General features: G+C 42.7%; 5 protein-coding genes across 9 annotated transcripts in view; 3 read left to right on the forward strand and 2 right to left on the reverse strand.

The window, feature by feature from the left end:
* LOC112493598 (TWiK family of potassium channels protein 18-like) overlaps positions 1-5,422 on the forward strand; it is a 12,386-nt gene extending 6,964 nt beyond the window's left edge. For 2 of the 3 annotated variants that reach the window (XM_015744727.2, XM_025087470.1), the window contains 3 exons: positions 571-874; positions 972-1,356; positions 2,878-5,422. In XM_015744727.2, coding sequence (XP_015600213.1) covers positions 638-874; positions 972-1,356; positions 2,878-3,767 — 1,512 coding nt within the window. In that variant the 5' untranslated portion in view covers positions 571-637 and the 3' untranslated portion in view covers positions 3,768-5,422. The remainder of the gene's footprint in view (positions 1-570; positions 875-971; positions 1,357-2,877) is intronic. The other variant, XM_015744730.2, reaches the window with a different exon arrangement.
* Positions 5,423-6,553: 1,131 nt separating this feature from the next.
* Positions 6,554-10,341, forward strand: LOC107270075 (glucose dehydrogenase [FAD, quinone]). Its single transcript, XM_015744736.2, has 9 exons — positions 6,554-6,818; positions 6,915-7,028; positions 7,097-7,355; positions 7,454-7,617; positions 7,701-7,952; positions 8,017-8,197; positions 9,145-9,460; positions 9,546-9,871; positions 9,952-10,341. The coding sequence occupies exons 1-9, from the start codon at positions 6,672-6,674 to the stop codon at positions 10,113-10,115; spliced, it is 1,923 nt and encodes a 640-aa protein (XP_015600222.1). The 5' UTR covers positions 6,554-6,671; the 3' UTR covers positions 10,116-10,341.
* On the reverse strand, positions 8,209-9,138 carry LOC107270078. Its single transcript, XM_025087475.1, has 3 exons — positions 8,906-9,138; positions 8,588-8,823; positions 8,209-8,525 (listed from the first exon to the last, which is right to left on the reverse strand). The coding sequence occupies exons 2-3, from the start codon at positions 8,820-8,822 to the stop codon at positions 8,368-8,370; spliced, it is 393 nt and encodes a 130-aa protein (XP_024943243.1). The 5' UTR covers position 8,823; positions 8,906-9,138; the 3' UTR covers positions 8,209-8,367.
* A 93-nt stretch (positions 10,342-10,434) lies between the features above and the next one.
* LOC107270079 (NADH dehydrogenase [ubiquinone] 1 alpha subcomplex subunit 7) lies at positions 10,435-11,393 on the forward strand. Its single transcript, XM_015744741.2, has 3 exons — positions 10,435-10,624; positions 10,913-11,094; positions 11,164-11,393. The coding sequence occupies exons 1-3, from the start codon at positions 10,556-10,558 to the stop codon at positions 11,222-11,224; spliced, it is 312 nt and encodes a 103-aa protein (XP_015600227.1). The 5' UTR covers positions 10,435-10,555; the 3' UTR covers positions 11,225-11,393.
* A 33-nt stretch (positions 11,394-11,426) lies between these two features.
* LOC107270073 (phosphatidylinositol 4-kinase alpha) lies at positions 11,427-21,140 on the reverse strand. 3 transcript variants are annotated; one of them, XM_015744733.2, is made up of 23 exons: positions 20,430-21,140; positions 19,625-20,018; positions 19,031-19,545; positions 18,643-18,958; positions 18,357-18,419; positions 17,826-18,080; positions 17,539-17,734; positions 17,251-17,461; positions 16,926-17,180; positions 16,497-16,855; positions 15,989-16,409; positions 15,821-15,928; positions 15,537-15,740; positions 15,175-15,469; positions 14,607-15,099; positions 14,413-14,548; positions 14,032-14,346; positions 13,672-13,959; positions 13,366-13,593; positions 12,941-13,287; positions 12,579-12,855; positions 12,085-12,491; positions 11,427-12,007 (listed from the first exon to the last, which is right to left on the reverse strand). In XM_015744733.2, the coding sequence occupies exons 1-23, from the start codon at positions 20,517-20,519 to the stop codon at positions 11,782-11,784; spliced, it is 6,399 nt and encodes a 2,132-aa protein (XP_015600219.1). In that variant the 5' UTR covers positions 20,520-21,140; the 3' UTR covers positions 11,427-11,781. The 3 variants fall into 3 exon arrangements, with proteins under 3 accessions (XP_015600219.1, XP_015600220.1, XP_024943235.1); XM_015744734.2 differs by lacking the exon at positions 18,357-18,419 and having other exon boundaries at positions 11,782-12,007; XM_025087467.1 differs by lacking the exons at positions 18,643-18,958; positions 19,031-19,545; positions 19,625-20,018; positions 20,430-21,140 and adding an exon at positions 18,512-18,598 and having other exon boundaries at positions 11,782-12,007.
* Positions 21,141-21,254: the final 114 nt, after the last annotated feature.

Genomic DNA, 21,254 nt, shown 5'->3' on the forward strand with positions numbered 1-21,254 from the left:
GAGGGAGTGAGTGAGTGAGTGAGTGAGTGAGTGAGAGAGAGAGAGAGAGAGATGGAAGAGAGTGGACAGGTGCGAAGACCAGGAACTCTCATCTTCGAGAGAGATCAATCTGGACAATGTAAAAAAAAATAAAGGTTGGGTAGGAAGATGGAGAAAAAAACGATGCTCAAGGTAGCACTGATGCTCTGAACCCTGGGTACGTGGTGGATGACAAGGAAACAAGTCCCACGGGGGATGATGGGGATGTGCACGACTAGGACTCCGACGACCCACATTCCCTTGAATTTAATTTCATGCCTTATCTCAAGCGCCTGCACAATGCTTCCAACTGGGGCAACTCTGAATCCCCCTTTTGCTCGTCTCTTCCTCTTTCAACGAAACAGAAACTGCATCTGTCGTCGAACCTCTTCTACGAGGCCCTCTGCCTCCGTAAGCGTGCGCTCGATGCACACCTAGACTCACCTGTGTCTTCTGTCACGTATAGAGTCGCCATGGTGTCCTTTGTCGATAACCTGATTCAGCACCAGGAACAATCTGGAAGTGTAATACGTGAACTTCTGGTGCACGCAGATATCGTCCAGCGATGAGGAAGGTGAACGAGCGCCAGGATAGGACGTAGTAAGAGGCGACTGGAACGATGCAGAGCAGGAACCCCGGCAGCTATTATCAGAGACGATGCTGCCCAGCACGTGGACCGGATGGACCACCGTCATCGGCGAGGGGCGCGGAGCTGCTCTGCTGCTGCTGCAGCTGCAACACGACGACCTCATCCGCACCAGGACTCTTGGCTAGCATCGGAGTCTGCGTCCTGGTACTCGGTTACACTCTGCTTGGCGCCTTTGCCTTTATGGCTCTCGAGGGAGGTCTCAAGTCGGTGAGCTCTCGTCATCGTCATCGCCAGGATTATACGGCTCTGAACTATTTTCTTCTGGGCTCCCTTACCCTGAGTGCTCTATCTCTTTTACTTTCAGGAACCACCGACCGTCGTTGGTGGCAGTTCCAAGGTCCCCCGGGAACCGGGATCACGTTTATCAAACGAGGATGAGAGTGCAGCTATGGAACTTCGTGCCCGCACTGTCGAGAAACTCTGGATCATCACCGAAGATCTCAATGTCCTCTACAAGGAGAATTGGACCAGACTAGCTGCTAGGGAAGTCCTGGAATTTCAAGAGAGCCTGGTACGAGGTCTTTCCCAGACACCACCGTCAATTTATAAGAGTTTACCACCTCAGCCACCACCCCCCTCACCACCTAGGCATCGCGGGGTCGGTTTTGATCAGGAACGACGTAATCATGCACGTCGCTGGACCTTCAGTAGCAGTCTTCTCTATTCTCTTACTCTCATCACTACCATAGGTGAGCGACCCAATGGGGGTCATCCTTATTCAGTATTTGTCATAACCAATCAATCTCGTATAATCAATAGGCATTAGCAGATATTAGTCAACAGAAATAAAAATTCAGAGTCGCAGGTGAAGAGCCATGCTAACTTTTATTCGTGGAGTGACCGTATGGATGATGTTTGGCTATTTGGTTAATGGACAAGGACCGGATATACTCATTCAATTGGTTGATCTGTATGCTCTTGAAAATATCTGGTCAATCGATCCGGAATTCGAGTTCAATTGAAGCGCCTAACGCGCGTGTTCAAGGACACTTCGTATGTTAGCCGTCCACTCCATTTGCCAAGGCTGGGACGGGAGAGCTCAGGATTGTCCACTTCAACGAAAATGCTACATTCTAAAAATACCACGTCAAAGTCGATACTTGCCTAGATATCGGACATACGGAGACCTCTGATTTTCCTTCATCTTTGGCGCAGAACCAGACCACCAACCCACTGTCTAGCCGTCCTTCTCGTACTTCTAGACCCACCAGACAGACGCCGACATTCTCTATCGGATTTTCCTGGGGCACCAAGTCCCGGATATGAGACCAACTTCCGGACAATTTCCAACGGAGTTCCTTGAAGTCACGAGCATTAACAGTAAAGTGACTCGACTTTCTTTAGTCGTTTAACCTGTTTGCAGGTTGTGCATTTCTGACTACGTGCTGCGCACCCTGGACCAAACCATTTCTACCATGAAGACAACGCCCTGACGCTTAAAAGACCCTTTGACGCTCTTTATGGTGCAACAATTCGCGAAAAACACTGCTAATTTCAAGCGACGCGATTGTTCCGTAGAAAAGGAACGAAGCAGGACAATGGGGAGGGCGTGGAGCGCCTTCGGGGACAGAGACCACTTTCCTGGATTTCCTGCTTTTTCTCGTTTCCGTCGCTTTCGTGGCAAACGGAGTAAAACGCGATATTTTCTTCTCTTTTTTTTCCTCTTTACGCTTCAATTTCTGTATTTAACCGGTGAACGTGCTTGAGCGCTTCAATACGTGCTATCGCTTGGCTTGAAAAGGATATGACTGATTTTCCTGTGGAGAATAATGTCCAAGTTTTAATCATAGGATCTACCGTGACGTACGGAAGGAAATAAAAATAACAGTTAAGAATAATTCAAGTATCTGTCGATCCATAGGGTATGTCAAATATTATATTTAGCTTTTACCTCCAGTTCACCGATACACGAATAACGATGATCGATAGTGCCTTCGCAGATACTCCTGGCGTTCCGATGCTTGCGACGTAAATAGAATAATGAGAATTGGATTGTCCAAAAGATACAAAAGGACGCGGTTTGATTCGTCCCATTGATTACGTTAGTTCGGTCCACTTCCACCAGGGAATTCAAAATGTCAGCGCTATCGGGCAAGGGGCTAGCAGGTGGCAATTCGAGTAGCCCCAGTCGACAGGAAGTGAGATAGTCGAGCGTGCACGTACTCGATTAAACCACAGGATAAAGATCACGTTGCTTCTTTGAATTGCAGGATACGGAAGCGTCGCGCCACGGACCGTTTGGGGTCGTCTGATCACGATAGTCTACGCTCTGGCTGGAATCCCTCTGATGCTGGTCTATCTGAGCACCGTCGGCGACGTCCTCGCACGTAGCTTCCGCAGACTCTACGCGCGCCTCTGCCGTCCACGCAGTTGCACCAGGAAGTCATCGGGTATCGGCGGCAAGGCTTATCGTTATGACAACCACGTGGAGAGCAAGGCCATCGCCGGAAGCTTCTATCCTAGTAAGGAAAGCTCCTGCGATGACCTAGGACGGGGTGGTACTGGAGGAAGTGCTGTTCTTCTAGATTGTGGAAGCGAGGGACTTCAGGCTGCTACTAGTTCGACTGCGCTTCAGGATAGCGGAAGTGGGAAGAGGCACTTTCATCCTTGCTCGTTGTCCTTGTCCCCGTCGCCGTGTCCGGATGCTGTGAGGATACCGATCAGCCTCTGCCTCGCCATCATCATCGTGTACATATGCGGCGGGGCTGTGATGTTTAACCGACTGGAAGGCTGGAGTCTTCTAGAGGGTAGTTACTTCTGCTTCACGAGCCTTGGTACCATTGGCTTTGGCGACCTTGTGCCAGGTGGTCGTAACGCTCCCTCGGCCACCCTGGAGGAACTGAGTCTCTGCGCGTGTTCCCTGTACATCCTGGCCGGGATGGGTCTGATTGCAATGTGTTTCAACCTAGTGCAAGAAGAGGTAGTGCGCGTTGTGAAGGTCTTTGGTAGATTGTGCGGCGTTGGCATGGGGAGTGCCGGTATGAGTGGTATGGGGAATGGTCCAGGAGGTAAAGTCGACGCGGAAGGTGACGGAGGCTCAAATGATTCAAGACTTTCCGAGGAAGAAGCCATCGCCATGTCAGTTGTGTCAGCTTCCTGACAGCACGCGAGGGCCACGTCCGGCCACGACGCTAAACTTCTTGGCCACTCCCATCCTCTAAACAGCGCCATTAAACTCTCGCCAGGACATCACTCGTTACCTAGAAAGAAGATGCCTCCAGACTGCAGAAATTCCCACTTCCAACGTGGACAACCACTCAGGCGAAGTGGCGGACCGGCCATGTCTCCGGAGGAGGGTTCACTTCACTTTGAGTACTTTGTCCCGAGGAGCGTCAGCGAGTTTAATCTCGCGGCAGCCGCAGTAACGGATATAGCAGTACCTCCACCACCTCCAGCATCGGCTCTCAGAACAAACTCGATGGCCTCTTCTGGTACGATGACGCAGAACGCAGTGGGCAATGCTGCCGTCGGAGTACCTCCGGCCCTCAGACCACCATCCGCACCCAGTGCTCTCGTTCCTGGCACTCAGACTCGTCTCATGGACGTAACCGCAGCAACGACGAGAAGCCGGGAGAAGATGGTCACCTTCGAGGATGAGGGGATTCCCGGTTCGACCCCTACAAGAAAGAATCTCGCGGGCCTCGAGGATGTCTTCATGTGACGCTGTAGTCCTGGCTGAACGAGGAGGAACGCTGGGCGCCTAAGGACTCGCAGTCCTCGAAATCCAACCCCATGGAATTGATCCCAGACACGAGAGGACGAGCCATCGTGTCATCATTGCCTCTCCTCCTGATCCTCATCCTCATCTTCCTTTTTCCAATTGTCTTTCCACCGTTTCTCTCTTATCAGTCTCTGTCTCAATATCCTTCTAACCGAAAATCTTGATCGAGGAAACCTACAACGCCTTCGTGCGACCGCAGCGCTGCCCCCGCTCCGAGTGGCCAGTGTACGAACTAATATGAATGTAATCAACATTGAAATCGACCCTCGCTAAATGACTTTTCTTCACGAGGATTCGGCTGGTGGTGACTGACTCATAGGTTGTTCCTTCCAGCAATGGATATTAATTATACGCCCATGCAACATATGTAATTGGAAGGATGTATGTTATACATATTTCGAGGACGCGTGTACGTATTCAATGACGATATACACGGATTCAATTCAAGAGTCTTCGTTCCTTTATCGAGACCGCCGAGACCTGCTGGAGAGATGTATTTTTCATTTGTACATTATATATAATATATCCATTTGAAACGATCGTAATAGAGACGTACCAGCGGTCGGTAATACAGATATTGACAGTGCATCCAAGTGTCTCTGCGATTCGTTCAAATCTATACACTTGTGACTGCATCAGATTAATTAAGAGTGCAAATAAGAGAGAAAGAGAGCATAGAAGCTAGAATGCCCGCGGTATTCAAACTCACCAGGCCTAAAAGGATCCGCCATGTCCTAGTGGCGCCACCTGACACCGATGAAATTCCGTTTGGTTTTTTTTTTAAACTGATGACACTATATAACTATGTATACTGTATAATTCAGAGCGCGAATCATGAAGACTAGACTAGGCTCTAGTCTTCATGACAAATAGCATCGCCATTGTCATTTTCATTGCCATCGCCATCGTTCTCATGATACGCTCATTGCTGACTACTATTATAACAAATTATTCTCATTGTTGTACAATGTAAAGAGCCAAGTAAAGTTTTTGCGTCAGAGTGAAAAAAAATACACGTTCCTCATTTCAGCATTCTTGCACGATTTTGTCTATTGTCACGCCCTTTTACACCGTTCTCCTTTAGAACCCTAACCTCTCTGACTGAGTATGATCTTAACTCACTTAGCAAAACACTAATGGTCGATTTGCATCTGCACGTTATCTCCCTTATCAATTGTCAATTAGATGACAGTGATGTGTATTGCTGTATATAGCTGTTCTATCTTTATAGCTATATCTATGTGTATCAATATCAGTAAGTTCCAGAACTAATTCCATCTTCCGGGATATTGAAGGTGCTTCTGGAACTTTCTTATCTCAAATGGTTAGGTAGAGCATAAAGCAGCACTGAAATTTTCAAAATTTTTTAATTCTAGTCACTCCAAGCTGTTATGGGCTTGGTAATAGCTACGTTAGGTCAACCATTTAGTCTAGTATTTAATCGGTGCTCATTCGGGTCCAATATGTGGAAATCAATTGTGGACCGTAGATAGCTCAAAGTTTGGGAGACGCGATTTCTGGCTAAGTGGTTAGGGCGGTTCACATTGTTTAAATAATGAACTGAAAAAAATGATAAAAAATTCCTAGATTTTTAATTATGAAATCATCGAGACAATGTTCGATATAAAAAAAAAGTGTCTCCTAGAAATTTCAACCAATTTTTACTATCTAGCAGCTGATAGGTATTTGCAAAAATTGCTATTTTAACATGCGAAGTATATCTATATAGTGCAATTTTTGTTACTCTCGTTCCATATTTCTTGCATACTAGGTGGTAAATAATTTTCAAATTTTAATAGCACGACCATTAAGCATCTACCAAGTATCTATACAAAATTCAAATTCATATTTTGCATGTTTCCTCATGATCGAATTGTCTTAACATATAGAATTCCAATGGTGGATTTCCTGAGGTAGTATTTTTTGAGAAAAAAAGAATTATTAGCTCACATGAAGGAATCGACCTTCAAAGTGTCCCGTCTTCAAAGTTATCAAAGTTATCAGTTCACATGTGTAATATTTCGTGACAGAATGTATAATTTCTGAGAACAACGAACAACAAACGTCTTTGCAAAAACCAATCAACTTGTAAACAATGGCAATTTTGTTTAACAAATATAACGTGATAATGGAGATATAGGACTTCCTATATATGTTAAAAAATGTATATAATTTGAGCATTCTGAATTATCCATCATTCATTACCTGTGCATCGTACGTGATCCACAGAAATTGTTCTTATACTTTATCTACTCTGGGACACCGGTCGCATAATTCGGAGCCATGCTGTTCATCTTCTTCAAAGTGATACTAATGTTTAGTATCACCTTTGCTCAAAATACCGGCAGTAATAATAGACCCTTGAGCAATAAGAATATCAAGGATGGCGGATTGACATCAAATTCCGCTGCTTTTAATTCGGCGTTGGAGGTAAGATTTGCTTTGAGATACATGATCTTGAATACTGGACGAAGCTTTATAATGTAATGGGTATGGAGTTCATTCATAACTATAAATATCCTGCAGGCACCATCTTTCAAATCATCAGACAACCAAACTTTTATGAAATTGTTCGAGGACGTTTTCAAGACCCAGAACGATCTCAAGGATCATTTCAGTGGACTGCCAGTTCAATTTCCAGTAAGAAATTTACAAGCCAGATGTTCCTCTTTGGATTATTGAAAACTGTTTCTTTTTTCTCGACACAGACCGAAGTCGATTTTATAGTAGTCGGTGGCGGAAGTGCAGGATCCGCTGTGGCCTCACGTCTCAGTGAAGTATCCAAAGATCAGTCACGTAATTGGACTGTATTATTGATAGAGAGTGGTGGACCAGCACCTACAACGAGTTCTATCCCAGGATTCTATTTCAATTATCAAAAGTCTCCCATCGACTGGAATTACGTTCTGGAGCCACAGAAAAGAGCTTGTCTAGCTGCACCGGAAGGTCGTTGCAGATGGCCCCGAGGTGCGAGCATTACTCTTTTATAAAATTCTTCAACTGTGACGTTCTATCACATATTGCAATGTTTATTTCCCTTTTTTTCTTGTTTGTTCACATCAAAGGCAAAGTATTAGGTGGTACGAGCGTTCTCAACGGTATGATGTACATGAGAGGTCATCCTAAGGATTACAATGAGTGGTTGTTGCCAGGATGGTCCTGGGAGGAAGTGCAGCCATTCTTTTTACGTAGCGAGGACAACAGAGATATCGGTACTCAAGCTGCTATGGTAATTTCCTATGCCTGTAATATAGTAGATATATCCATGTTTAATATTCAATTGTAAACGTGACTATCCATTTCTGTATCTAGCCGGAATATCATACCACTGGAGGACTCTATACGATCCAACGTTTTCCAGACCAACCACAACTGGCCTGGAATATCCTGGAGGCCGCCCAGGAGTTAGGATTCTCTGTAGGTGGTGACCTCAATGCTAATCGTCATCTAGGGTTTACAGTTGCACAGGCTATGCAGAGGGGTGGCGTTCGATTAAACAGCGCTAAAGCCTTTCTGGAACCTGCGATTGATCGACCTAACCTGATAGTCTTATTGGAATCAACGGTATGATTATGCTGTGTTATCAAATGCAACTGCTATTAAATTGGATGTACGATGAATTTTTTAGGTTCACCGGGTAATCATTGATCCCATGACAAAGCATGCTCAGGGTGTTGAATATTCGCACAATGGTGTCATCAGGACTGTTAGAGCCAGGAAGGAAATTATTTTATCAGCTGGTGCAGTGGCGTCGCCGCAATTACTGATGCTGTCTGGAGTAGGGCCAAAAGGTCATCTCAGGAGTCTAGGTAAAAGAAGCATAATGAGATTTTCATTTCTTGTTTTAATTTATATAAACTTATCATACCTTGAAAAGTGGCCGGATCCCCATAGAGTTTTAATTTAGTTACAATAGAAGTTTCGGTGACATACATATAACAACGACTTGAAACGTTAAGATCACTAGGTTGAATCAGGATCAACGAACGTGGCGATCGTCGTACTGGCTTTCGTAGGAATCGGCACAGCAGTCCCATTCGTCTTCTGGAGTTTCTCTGCTTGTGTTTGAATAACGAGGACAATTTTTGCAGTCGTCGGTATCATTGTGATCCTTTGAATTCATTCTGCATATCATTCCTGAAGGAATATCAAAAATTGTAATGTGCTTGGATATTTGGTAATTATTGTGAATGGACTACCTTTGATCTTTTGGAAAAAAGACTCGTTGTTATCGTCGTCCACTTGGTCGTTTGCTTCTGATCTCGACGCTCTCCTCTCCAGATAACAATTCACTGCACTTCCTATCTGCATAAACTGGATCAGGGCCACGTGAATGGTGCAGATCAGAATGAAAAGTATTATTGGCAGACAAAGATTCGTCTCCACCTCATCCAGGATATCGTTCACGGATTCTGGGAGTATCTCGTAGCTCATCCTGATCAGTTTTAGTACAGAGCTCACTTTCAATGTAGAAAAATTAACCTAGTTTTTCCAATAATTTTGACAATCCTACTTTCCTTCTAAGATCTTTGGTATACTTGATGATTTCATAACTTAACAATTTCCCTCTTTTTTTATATACTCTGTAATATTATACCATGCCTATACTCTGGACTGGAGCAAAATTTCTATACCTAGAAGGTTGCGCCGGAGGGGTTGAAAATCTCGGGGTGTCAGTTAAAAAAAAGCCACTCTCCTACATTGCTTTTGTTCTTAGTGTAATATAAAAAACAAATTACGTCTACGTCTATTTCAGGCATACCAGTCATTAAAAATCTACCGGGCGTAGGTAATAATCTATTGAATCACGTATCCGTGTCAATACCCTTTAAAATACGGGGTAAAAAACCAAAGAATCTCATGAACGTGGACACCATCAAGCGCTACCTCATAGCACGTAAGGGTCCTCTGTCATCTACAGGATTGTCTCAAATAACAGGATTTGTAAAGGTGAACAAAACTGAAAACGACGATCGTCCTGATATTCAAATATTCTTCGAAGGATTCAACGCTAATTACTCCAGGACTGGTTCGTCCCAGGAGGATATGTACGCTGGTGATCAGTTCTTCAAGTAGGTCATGCTACAATTATCAAATATTATTTAATGACTAATAAACTAATTAATAAGTTTATTTTTACTCTTGTTTTCTTTTCAGAATAGTACCAACCCTTCTCCGACAAAGTCCTTTAGGCTCCATCAAACTACGGAGTAATAATCCATTTGATCCTCCAGTGATCCAAGCCAATTATCTCCAGACTGACGAAGAGGTCCAACGACTAAGACAAGGAGTACGATTAGCCGTGGCATTATCAAGAAGTCCCGCTCTCAAAAGGATAAACGTTGAACTTGATCCTGAACCTGATGAACTCTGTTCGTTTTATGTGTTTGAGAGTGATCAATATTGGGATTGCGTGATTGCACATCGGACTAATCCGGAAAACCATCAGTGCGGTACCTGTGCGATGGGCAATAGCGATAATGGTAAGGGTTTTGTGATACTTTTCGTCATACGATTGTCCATTTTTCATTTAATATTTCTTAATTTTTTCTTACGTTTACAGTTAACGCTGTTCTTGATCCTAAATTACGTGTCAGAGGAATTAAAGGACTTCGGGTTATTGATGCTTCTAGCATACCCCGCGTACCTTCTTGTAATCTTGCTGCTCCTGTTACGATGGTGGCTGAAAAAGGCGCCGATCTTATACGACGACTCTGGCTGCGTTAGAAATGCTATAAGATTGCCGAACACTTTGAAGATATGGAATTACATCCGTTTAGTGAAGGATCTGATGATTAACTTCTAGTTATAGCTTGAAATATGTATTATTTTCATTTAATGTATATGGGATAGATAGAAATAATAAACCGTTAACAGTGTACGGTGAGAGAGAGTGTAGATGAGATTGTAATATATTTGAAGAGAAAAATAAAATACTGATAGCGACACTGAATGTTATGCCCTTTTTATGTTAATATGAAATTATTGAAGAATTGTCAGACCTCGGATTAGATGACATGCGCATAGCGAGAATAAATATGGGTTAGGTTAGGTTTAATGAGAACCACTGAACGGAGCAGTGTGTATCGTAAAGAAAACAATATTTTCTGTTGAAAATTCGCGACTAACATAATTTCGTGAATATCGTAGGTTAAAATCGTGAAAAAATGCCTGGCGGTATAAAGCATCGTTCGAATTCCCAAATTATAGTTTGGTTTCAAAATCTAATGCGAGGTGTAAGTTACCACAGTCTGTTTTGTACGATTTATTGTCGTTTTTGGGGGTTAGTTTTTATTGAAAATTACGTAACATTTTTTATTTTATCACAATCCACATATTAACTTTATGTCAGGGTAAATAATATAATTAATGATTAAATTATAGCAATCAAGAATTTTTATTTATCAAAAAAGTAAGGCAGCTACGTTAAGGATACTCTAGTACTTTATAGTAAAATTGTGTAAATTTAAATTTGTATATATTAATTTATGTCTGATTTCTTCTAAATTTTCTCCATGTTTCAGGCAAAATCCAGAACTACACCACTTCGTTTTGCAGATTGTATTGCAGCCCGCACTCAACCACCACCCAATCTCCCAGAAGGACCATATCACAAAACTTCAAAAATATATTACTTTGTACGAGATGCAAGAAGAGAGGTAGAACCTCCTCTTCTTATCTCGAAAGCTAAACAAATCACTGCAGGGTAAATATAGCCACCATGCATTCACATACTTCTAGGAATAAATAAAAATATTCTTTTGTGAAATTTCAGAGGCGAGGTATCGGCGAAACCGAAACTTCTTACACCTGGCAAGGTTTGGTCTTGGGACTAACTGTCAAATGGTATTAGAACGTGACTGTTCTAAATGCGAGTCATGATAGTGTGGACTGGGTAGAAGAATGTGGATGTGACGTAAGTGGCTGCAAGACCATAATAGTATAAGACCTTGTAAATGCTATACTGAATTAATAAATAGAATCTATACATATTTATTAAATTAATCAACAATATCTTATAAGAGAAATAACATTTGGAAAAACATGAGAGTAATGGCTTTAATGTCATTGTCAACGATTAATAATTGATAGATTTACAGAGATTGAGAAAGAGAGGAATGTTTTCATCAGTGTCCACAGCTAAAATAACTGAGTCGCACATAAATACTGAGGATACCATAGAATGCTACATACAATTAAATACATATTTATCCCCTGAAGCCATCGCCTGAAATCATTACCTTTATACACATAAGATCAAAGTCACCGCATCTTATAATACAGCATTTAAACAATTACCATTATCATCCTATTTAATCCAGAGAAATTGGACCATAAGACTTCTTTAATTAAATACATACGCAGCACCTTCTAACGCCTCCCATCTAAAAACTTAATATGGGATTTGATTCTGATAATACTGTATCATATCGTACGTTTTCGTGCGGAAATTGAGGAAACTGTTGCGTATCACGTTGAGCATGAAAGCCGCCGCGTCGCGATCAGTCAAATTTGGTGCAAATCGGGCGCGTAACAACTTGATCGTCTGACCACGGAAGCAGGGTAATCCGGTATCCAGCATCAGTGAGACTAATGAAATTATAGCTTCCTGATAAGGCCTAAAGAATCAATTGAAGACATTAAATTATCTATTACCAATTAAAAATTATTTCTAGGAATGTGAAGCTTCACGTACCTGACTGCCAGAAAAGCTTGAACACACAATTCCATGAACCAGCGAAACGGCGCTGCTTCCATTTTGCCACCCATAACGAGCACCATCTCGTCGGTGAGCTTGATATCAGGTTCAAAACCCAAGTTGCCACCTGGTGAACTTTCGAACATAAATCCAAAGTCTATATGAATGATGTGACCCTCGTTATCCAGCATAATGTTTCCATTATGTCGATCCTTGATTTGTAGCAAGTAGGTGATCACGCTATAAGCTGCCATGGACTTGACGAAGTTGCGTCGTACGTTTTGAAACTCCTTAGTAGTTTCGTCTCCATATTTTGTTATGAAATATTCATACATGCCAATATCCGTTTGCCGACCTAGTTGATCTCGTGATTTTGCATTTGGCACACATTCTATTACACCGCACTGTCAAGTAGTAAAGTAATTAGAAAATTAATTTAATGATTAATGACAGATTATTGAAAATGAAGAGATAGGATATTTATTACTCACCCCAGGCGCGGTAGCGACAACTCTATAAGGGAAGAGATACAAGTTAAGTCCAACTTGTTGGAAAATATTCTTAAAGATGCTAATCACTTGAAGAGCCAGCATATCCTGCCTGACATCATCGCCGACCTTAAATATGGCTGCTTGCCATGACTCAATAGCCACATTATATTTGGTGTCCTGCTTTGTGTTCGTGGAGACTGCCATGGCAATATTCTCCAGTTCATTTATGCCGTAACGTTGAACTTTGAAGCGAGCCAGGAAGGGTGCTTTGGCGGCACTGAGAGAACAAATAGAAACAATTGAAATTACCAGGAGAGAAAAGGAACTACTAAAAAAGAGACTCCTTCAAGACCTAATTATACCTTTGCATAGGTTTGCCACTGTTATAGTCAATATCAATGACCATTGCTTCCGGATTTGAAGGCAGGTAACAGCCAGGTTGCACCTTGATTTTACGAAGAGCTTTTAGACATGCTTGCTCTCGTTCAGGCCCCTTAGGATAAGGTCTTATGTCGCCGGAAATACTCGTAATTTTGTCAAAGAAGTCAAATTCCCTCTCGTAGAATTGCTTGGCTGGACCAGAGAGGGAACTTAGGATGCTCTTCACCAGAGAATCCAGGACATCAAAGAGGACTGGATCTTTTAACAATTTATCCTCATCCATGTACATATTGGTATGCATATTCCAGATGAGTTGATGAGCTACTACCTGAGAAGAATTTTTGTCGTGAACGAGTGTAGGAACTGTCGGTGATTAGTCTAGTAAGATATAGTTTGGATTGCGTACTTGTGAACGTTTAGCAATAGCTTTTATGAATTCGATAACATAACCCATGGAATCATGACGGACAGCTTGCACCAGCTGGGGTATATAAAACAGAACAGCGTCAGCTGGGTAACTGCTGAGAACGTGAACTGCATACTGAGCCGAAATAGGATGATGTGGAAACTGTCTGGAGAAGTAAGCCAAGGCCTGTATGGGCGATACCCTGGCCCAGGACAGCATATAGACCAGCTGAAGTAACAATTGTCATAGTTGCAGTAACACAATTGTTTGAATACTTAAGGCTGTGAGAAAACAAAATTATGTGACCTCTGGTGCATCATTGAGAAGAGTATCCGTGGTCACGAGATACTGTAGAGCCTCAGGAACATTCATCACGGGAATAGGATTGAGTCGTACCAATCGGCAAACCTCTCTGACGATGATGTCCGAGTTCTTTAAACGAACTGGTAGATAGACTGCGAGGACTGGACTGATTTCCCATGCTAATCTGGTGTAATCTCGCCAGCGTTCATTCATGGCTTTCGAACGCCACTCCGCGATGCTGGCTTCGCCTTGTAACGTAAGATCTTGCCTGCCCCCTGGATTGCGCCAAACCTAGCGATGGAAATCCGAGTGTAAATAATATTTAAATTTTACGCCGATCGTTTCGTATAAAAGTTTACGGACCAGCAAAAGTTCAATTTCCACGGCTAATAGTTCCAGAATGAGATTGCGCTTCTTGATGTAGTCCTTGACAAATACATTTGCATTGACCACGCGTTTGCTACGATTACTACGTTTCCCTAGAGTATTACTACTAGCAGAGAGTGGGATAGTGTTGATCCAACCGGTGGCACCTGGTTTACCCAATTCGTTACCAATCGGCGTCGACGAGTTCATTGTATCGGTTTGCAACATGGTTCCTGCACTACTTGGCGGTCTGATTATATCAAAGTCACCTTCTCCACTTGCCATCAGGTATTTCTTATCACTGTGCATCACCTACGGGTACAAGAGTGCTTACGATCGAAACTTCATCGGTATTCTTGATCCAGTCATTCAATTTACCTGCCAGAATCGAATAAGAGTTACTATGTCTTCCCTAAGTTGATCAGGTTCTTGAGTAGGAGTTTGACGTTCTCGACAGAAATAATCCAAGCAATTAGAGTACACGCGTTCGCGTAGAACGTTCTTGCTCAGCGATCTAAACATGGACGGTGCGATTAGTGAGGTTATCTTTAGAATGAGTAAAGAGAGCTTACCTGGGTAAGATATCGCCCTGAAGAAGCAAAAGACCGCAGGAGAGTAGTTTGAAACGTACTCCGACAGCGGCTACATGTCGATTCAGACCATGATCCTCGCCAGATGCGCCAACGGTCATTGGTAATGATTGATGGAGCAAGTGAGCAATCATCTCTACAGTCTCCTGACAACAGTACTTGGCAGTCTCTATGAGCTCCACTAAGAAAGTCACCCAGATCTCATGAGGCTTGACGTAGGGAGGATTTGGACCTAGTTTGCAACCCTCGTAAACCGCCAGGGGGCTAACTTCCTCACGCTGCACGGAGAATAGACCCATTCTTTTAGAAACCGTGTACTGCCACGCGGATAGCATCTCCTGGAGGAAACAAAGCTTCAGATCCGGTCGCGCTGTGAGGATCCACTGCCAGCATTCGACTGCCGTGGTTATCGCTTGATCGGTGAAGAGTTCCACTTGGGACCAAGCCACCGTGTGCAGCAAACGCCTGTGTATCCCTAAAAGGAATATAAAAAATAAACTTAATAATTTTCCAGATAAACTGTGCTCCATTTATACTCAGGTACACCAACCTGGTATCGTTATAAGAAGTGCAGTGGCACGCCAAAGCCCACGGCGATGCTCCACTTCATTTTTATTCTGACAAGCTTTCCAAACGGCTTTTATCAGTCGATCTACTACAAGTGATTCACCTTGAGTCTCTTTACTGAATCCTACGTTAGCGGATTCCGGAGAGGGTGTGTCACCCTTATCAAGAGCGAGCATGCCGGCTACTTCGCCAGCATACCTGGACCGCGTGGACATCATAGAGATGAGCCAGGAACCACCGCTCTTACCATTACGTGACCGTTTATCTAAGGAATTTGTCTGGAAAATTATAAAGATCACTTGATTATCCGTAGAATTGCGATCTAGATGTTTGATCAGTACTCACGTTTAGAGGTGCCATTGGGACTGTTAGGTCAACGAACTCCAGAACAGAGTCTGTAGCCAGTGATAATCCTGCATGATGCCACATCCCAGAAGAAGGTATCTGATTTATATACTCTTGTAAATGTGATCTGGTGGCATGTGGCGCCCACTTCATGGCTTCCTGAACTATTCCTTTGCATCTGGCAGTGAAGTCTTTGACGGTGATCTTTCCTCAAACAAACAACAATCTTCTTTATCCTACACTAATTTTAAAACGAAAATCACAGAATTACATGCAATACTAACTTCTCTGGCTTCGAGGGTGTCCATTAGCTGAATGCTATAAGGTGTTCCTGGTATGCGAAGCATTGGTGTTTCCTCATTTGGATCAAGTTGCAGTGAGAATGATAGAACCTGCGAAGGAAGATTTTCTCTCAGATAAATAGAGATTCTCTGGGTATTGAACTAACTTACCTGTAGTATGTCCAGCATACTGCAGAGTACTCTGCAGTTCCAAAGTAAATGAGGAAAGGCATCCACCAGTGCGCTGAGGTACTTGTCCGCAACTCGTCTAATCTGTTTATGAACGTGATTGAAATTGACTAGTAAGAACTGCGCATGATTCTCCAGTTCCTTCTCACGACGTTCATCCTTTGGTTTGTTCTGCATGACGTCTTTGAATTTCGCGAAGACAGCATCTCCGACACTGCATATACACTGCCACATGCCGCTTTTGTCCTTCTGCAAGGCAGTGTCACTCAGGTACTCCATTATAGGCTCAAGACTTGGTTCAGGACTATGAGACACTCTCAAAGTCTCCAGCCAGTAGACTGACAGTAAGTAGGTACATTGGGCGAATTGAAATTTAGAAACATAGGGTGACACGTCACTGGATCTAAAGAACAGGAAGTTCAATTAACATGTTAACCAATGACAATATCTACCGTGTATACATCTGATGTATTCAAATGATAAGCCTTACCTGCTGCTCATTTTAAGAATCTGCATCCGCAGCTCCTGAAGTTCATTTAACGAGACACTGTCGTTCCTTACGGCTGAAGTATATTGAAGCTCGCGCATCTCCAGTCTGGCACTAGACTGGGATATCAAGTACGGCGACTTCACGGCAATTTCTTGGACACCCTCGTACCATTCAGCTGGCCAGAGTCGAGACGAATGAGGCTCGGCAGCTGTGAATCCCATCACGACACAGTACAGCCAGAAATCTTTGAAGAGTTTGAGTTCTCGTGGCTTGGGATGACGGATTGGTGGTAACCGACGAACCAGGACAGCGATGACGGGAATGAGTACTCCAAGATTACCAGCACTGCTTGAGGCTTTCTTTAAGTATCAATAGATAATGAATATTGGTAATTTTCATAGTATGAAGTACGTTGTTTAATCTTCTTACCGTGGCAGCCACACTGTTAGGAACTTTATCACTGGCACGTTTGCCTTCCAGACCAAGCTGTACAAAAAGTTCCAACAGTCGAAGACGCAGGTCGTTCAGTTCCGTTTCACCCTGGAGATTTGCAGCTATATTCGCAAGTGCATTAGTCACCGCACCCGATACGTGACGATAAGGTTTTCGGTCATCGTTCGACGCGTAAGCAGCACTGCTGGACTCCACAGTGATAGCAAACATTTTCATGATCTCGTCGTAAACCTGGACAAACGAAAGTACTGAATATTCTGAATCCTGGATTCTACCAGGCGCATGTGCACGTGGAACCCACCTGAGGATCGCACTTTGAAATTATCATGCAGCCAAGCTGGTCCACGATGAGGATATCCAGGGCGCTAGGGACGCGACAGAAACGCTGCTGAAAAAATGCCAGGATGGTACCGGTTGTCTTTGGAGTATCCTTCAAAGCCACTGCCACGTGTCCCAGCATTATGACAATGTTCGTGGAGATGAGTTCGCTTATCGTACGTTCATCGCATTCGCTACCAAAAGTAATTTAGTCTTTTTAGTTTCCACCAGGATACATAGCTGCTATGATAAACCATAACGCTTGTCATACCTATCGCTCTTCTCTGCGGTAAACAGTCTATTAGAGACACTGGCCACTAAAGCCGGTACGCAATAAGGATCTATAGAATGCGCAGCTTCCAGTGCAATACAAAGATTCTCAATAGCCGCATCTCTTAATCGCTCAAAGGCCGTTTGCGATGACGTGTTTTGCCTTGCATCCATTGATTTCATTTCTTTACCTTGAACTAATATAACAATTTGTATCCCATGCTACAATTTACTGTATATGTATTAAACATGCCAACGAGGCGTGAGACTTGTATTATCATTACTTACCTGTCACCTTGAACCTTTGATCCTTGGAGAAACGATCATTTTGCTGACGATGCAATTTCACTAAAATGGGCGAGGGAGTGACGAGGAAGTCACGCAAGTAATAAATGGACGTCGTTGCGATGTTGGGAAACTTCTGTGCAAGTTTTCCCAATCCTTCTAGGCAGACCATTAGCAAAGGCATATGAGCCAGCACCAACCTATGCCCATGATTTGAATTTATCTTCTCCGTGAGACGACCACAGAGGGAGTCAGCACCTGTAAATTAATTAATTGAATACCAAATGGCGGAGAATATTAATTATCGTTTAATAATTAGTGCATTCAGAGCAATAATTCAATGTTAGCGATACGTTCTCGTATTCCTGCGAGAGTACCACGAATTCGGATGACGAGGGAACAGTGAGAGCGTTAAATGAAATAAAGTTAAATTCTGGACAATTATTGTTAAATAGTCTTAATTAATTGTATGGGGGAGTATTAATGGTAAAGCGGACATCAGCGAAAACGTAACACAGGGGCAACTCGAGATACCCTCGCCTATCAGCATGGAACTGAGGTCCGCGTAGAGTGCGGGCAAATCGTAATCCTCGCTTGCTGTAAAAACAATATCGTTTATATCTTTAATTAAATAGACAGTAATGAAAAATAAATTTGATCTCGACAAGAACACGGATGGAAGAATTTACAAGTTTTTGGGATTGTCCAGTAGATGCGTGGCAGAATGTACATTCGCTGTTAGGATCTTGTTCTATGAGTATTAAATTAGTTTCTAGGACAGTGTTAGGAAGATAACTAATTAGTGGAGGTGATAACTTACCAGTCTCGTCGCCGATAGCCCAGACAAGTAGATCGACGCAAGCTGAGTTGGCCATGACGTTCACCTTGAACCTGTTCACTGTACGAAAATTCGTATCTATGTCCTCACGTTCACTAGCATCGTGCTGACGTGACTGCAGTTCCGTAGTACCCGAAAGAAAGAGCCCTTTGACGAACTCCTGGACATCGCGCGTGAACGGTGCAGGTAGATCACGTTGACTTTGAAGTAGTTCTCGCAGTAGAGCCACCATAACTAGATTCATGGTTTCGCTGAATGTTTTGTACGGGAATATCAGTACTTGGCCAGAATTATAGACCTGGTGGATTTATAGGCAATAATTAGGAATGTTCCTGACGTTGCAAATGGTAAATCTAATAACAGATATAACCTGCTCAGCTTCCTCGTCGAGGAATGCCAGGGTCTCTTTAGTGAGCAGCTTCTTGGCAAGTGCCAGTATGCTTTGTAAATGCACCACACTGAATTGTAGTCCTGCTCTTCTTTCAGGACTCTCGTTACATCTCATCTGTGGAAACTGATTGAAGCTGGAGCCGTAACGTGTAAAGAAATACGTTGTTGGATCATAGGGCACTGATAGGAATGATTGTAGCGACGGACGCTTTTTCACTGGGTAGTCATAATCTGTTGATTGCATTGCAGCCTGTGCACTGTCAATTGATAGATGAGGATTTAAATTACCACTAAGCGATCGAGGTATAATAGGTCTAAAGTTTGAGAAACTGCGCAGTTTCTTATCATGCACTGAACGATTCTGATTAGTTGTAGCCAACGGTGGAACTGGTCGTGGAAATATACGACAGAGAAGTGGTGGCTCGAAACTTGCAAAGCGACCCATTGAACGAGCTAATCCTATTAGCACCGGAACAAGACACTTGCATAATGACACTGCACAGACAGAATATTATAAATAGGTTATTAAACTACCTACTATCGCTGTTATACATTTGATGTTAAGTTTACTTACACTTTGCTTGCATACCCCGACTTCCATTTTGATCTCTGAATCCTCTTATCAAATTTGTGAGTACTGCTAGTATCTCTACTTGGGTTGCAATGATCTCTTCACGTGCCGCCTCACATCTTGCTGCCACATCACTGAGCAATGTATTTAAACAGAAACTAAAACGTTCAGCAACTGGCACACGTTCTATTGGATTGCAACGAACTTCATCCAACCATACAGCCTTTGGAAGTCCACGTAGAAGTTTTAATAGATATGGTAATATCCGATCTCGGTTTTGTAATCCAGATTCCAGAAAATAAATGCCTAATGCAATTGTTGAATCCTGCCCCCGTTGATCCAAGCGAAAGACACCCTGTGTCGATTCTTGGGGACATAATTTGAACAACCGATTCACCTAAAAAACATTCATATGCATCTAATTTTGCAGTAACACAATATGCATATTTGTATTCAAAAGAAATCAGGATCTTACGATAGTCCTTAAACTAATCTCATTGATACTCAAGAAGTGATTAAACGATAAAAACGTTAAAAATAATTACTTTAATCAGAATCAATGATTGCTCGATTACGTAAACTGATAATCAAATATGCCATGTCTACAAATTTCATTTATGAACCCACTAAACCACAAGAATTATGTCAGCGCGATGACATGATAACAAGAAATAAGCTGGAACAACAGGGATAACATAACCAATTCGCAATTCCTGTAGAATACCATTAATATAAAACAGCTTGAGTGTCAGCAGTTTTAGAATTTATGAAGATAATTTTACAATGACGTAAGCCAAGGATCAGGTACCTTCTCCCATGGTGTAGGCTTGATAGCGGCCAAAGATCTTGCTAAATGTTGAACGGTTTTTGAGAAGAATACCTTCTCATCTGCTGCCATCTTAGACACTGAGGCACACTGAGGTATATTGGCAAATTTACTCCTCCCAAACTCAAAGCATCCCCACTTCTTCAGCAATCACTGATCTTGTTCAATCTCGTAACCAATAATTAGTCAGCCTTTGTATTGCTTGCATATCCCGCGTGAAACGGCAAAGTTCGAAAGAAACGAATTTTGTTACCTTCAATATATTAAAATATTAATAGGTGTTCTTAGCTAAATTATCTGTTACGTCTGTTATCAAAGATACACTGGAATAAGAAGAATGAATATAATTTTATTTCATCCTTGTGCGGCAAAATATTGTCATACAAATTTCATTTTGAAAATACGAACCAAATCTGTATAGGGTAGTTTGCTCAGCTGTCAGCACCCATAGTAAAGTTATGTTTTCCCGTTGGCAATGAGAAACTGTCATTTTTACAATAAGGTTGGTAACCTGAATTGTAACGCTCGAGTTTTGACTTCTCCAGAACGCCGTCAGTCCGTTACTCCAAATCGATTAAATCCGGAGTAAAGATTTGGAAAGTAATGGAATGCATATTCGTGTAGAAGGTTAATAATAGCGAGGAGTTACGGAAGTAATCAGAAAGAATTATTCTATCACTAAGTCGATATTCGATAGAGTGGATAGTGAAGAGAACAAAGAAAACGACAGTTACGAGATAAACCAGGAAGTGTCATGCGTCCAGATTCACGAAGCGTTTCCTTCACTTTTCATCGGGAAGTTCTTGG

The sequence above is a fragment of the Cephus cinctus genome, unplaced genomic scaffold, assembly GCF_000341935.2.
Source record: "Cephus cinctus unplaced genomic scaffold, Ccin1 Ccin1_scaffold0696, whole genome shotgun sequence".
Classification (NCBI taxonomy): Eukaryota; Metazoa; Arthropoda; class Insecta; order Hymenoptera; family Cephidae; genus Cephus; species Cephus cinctus.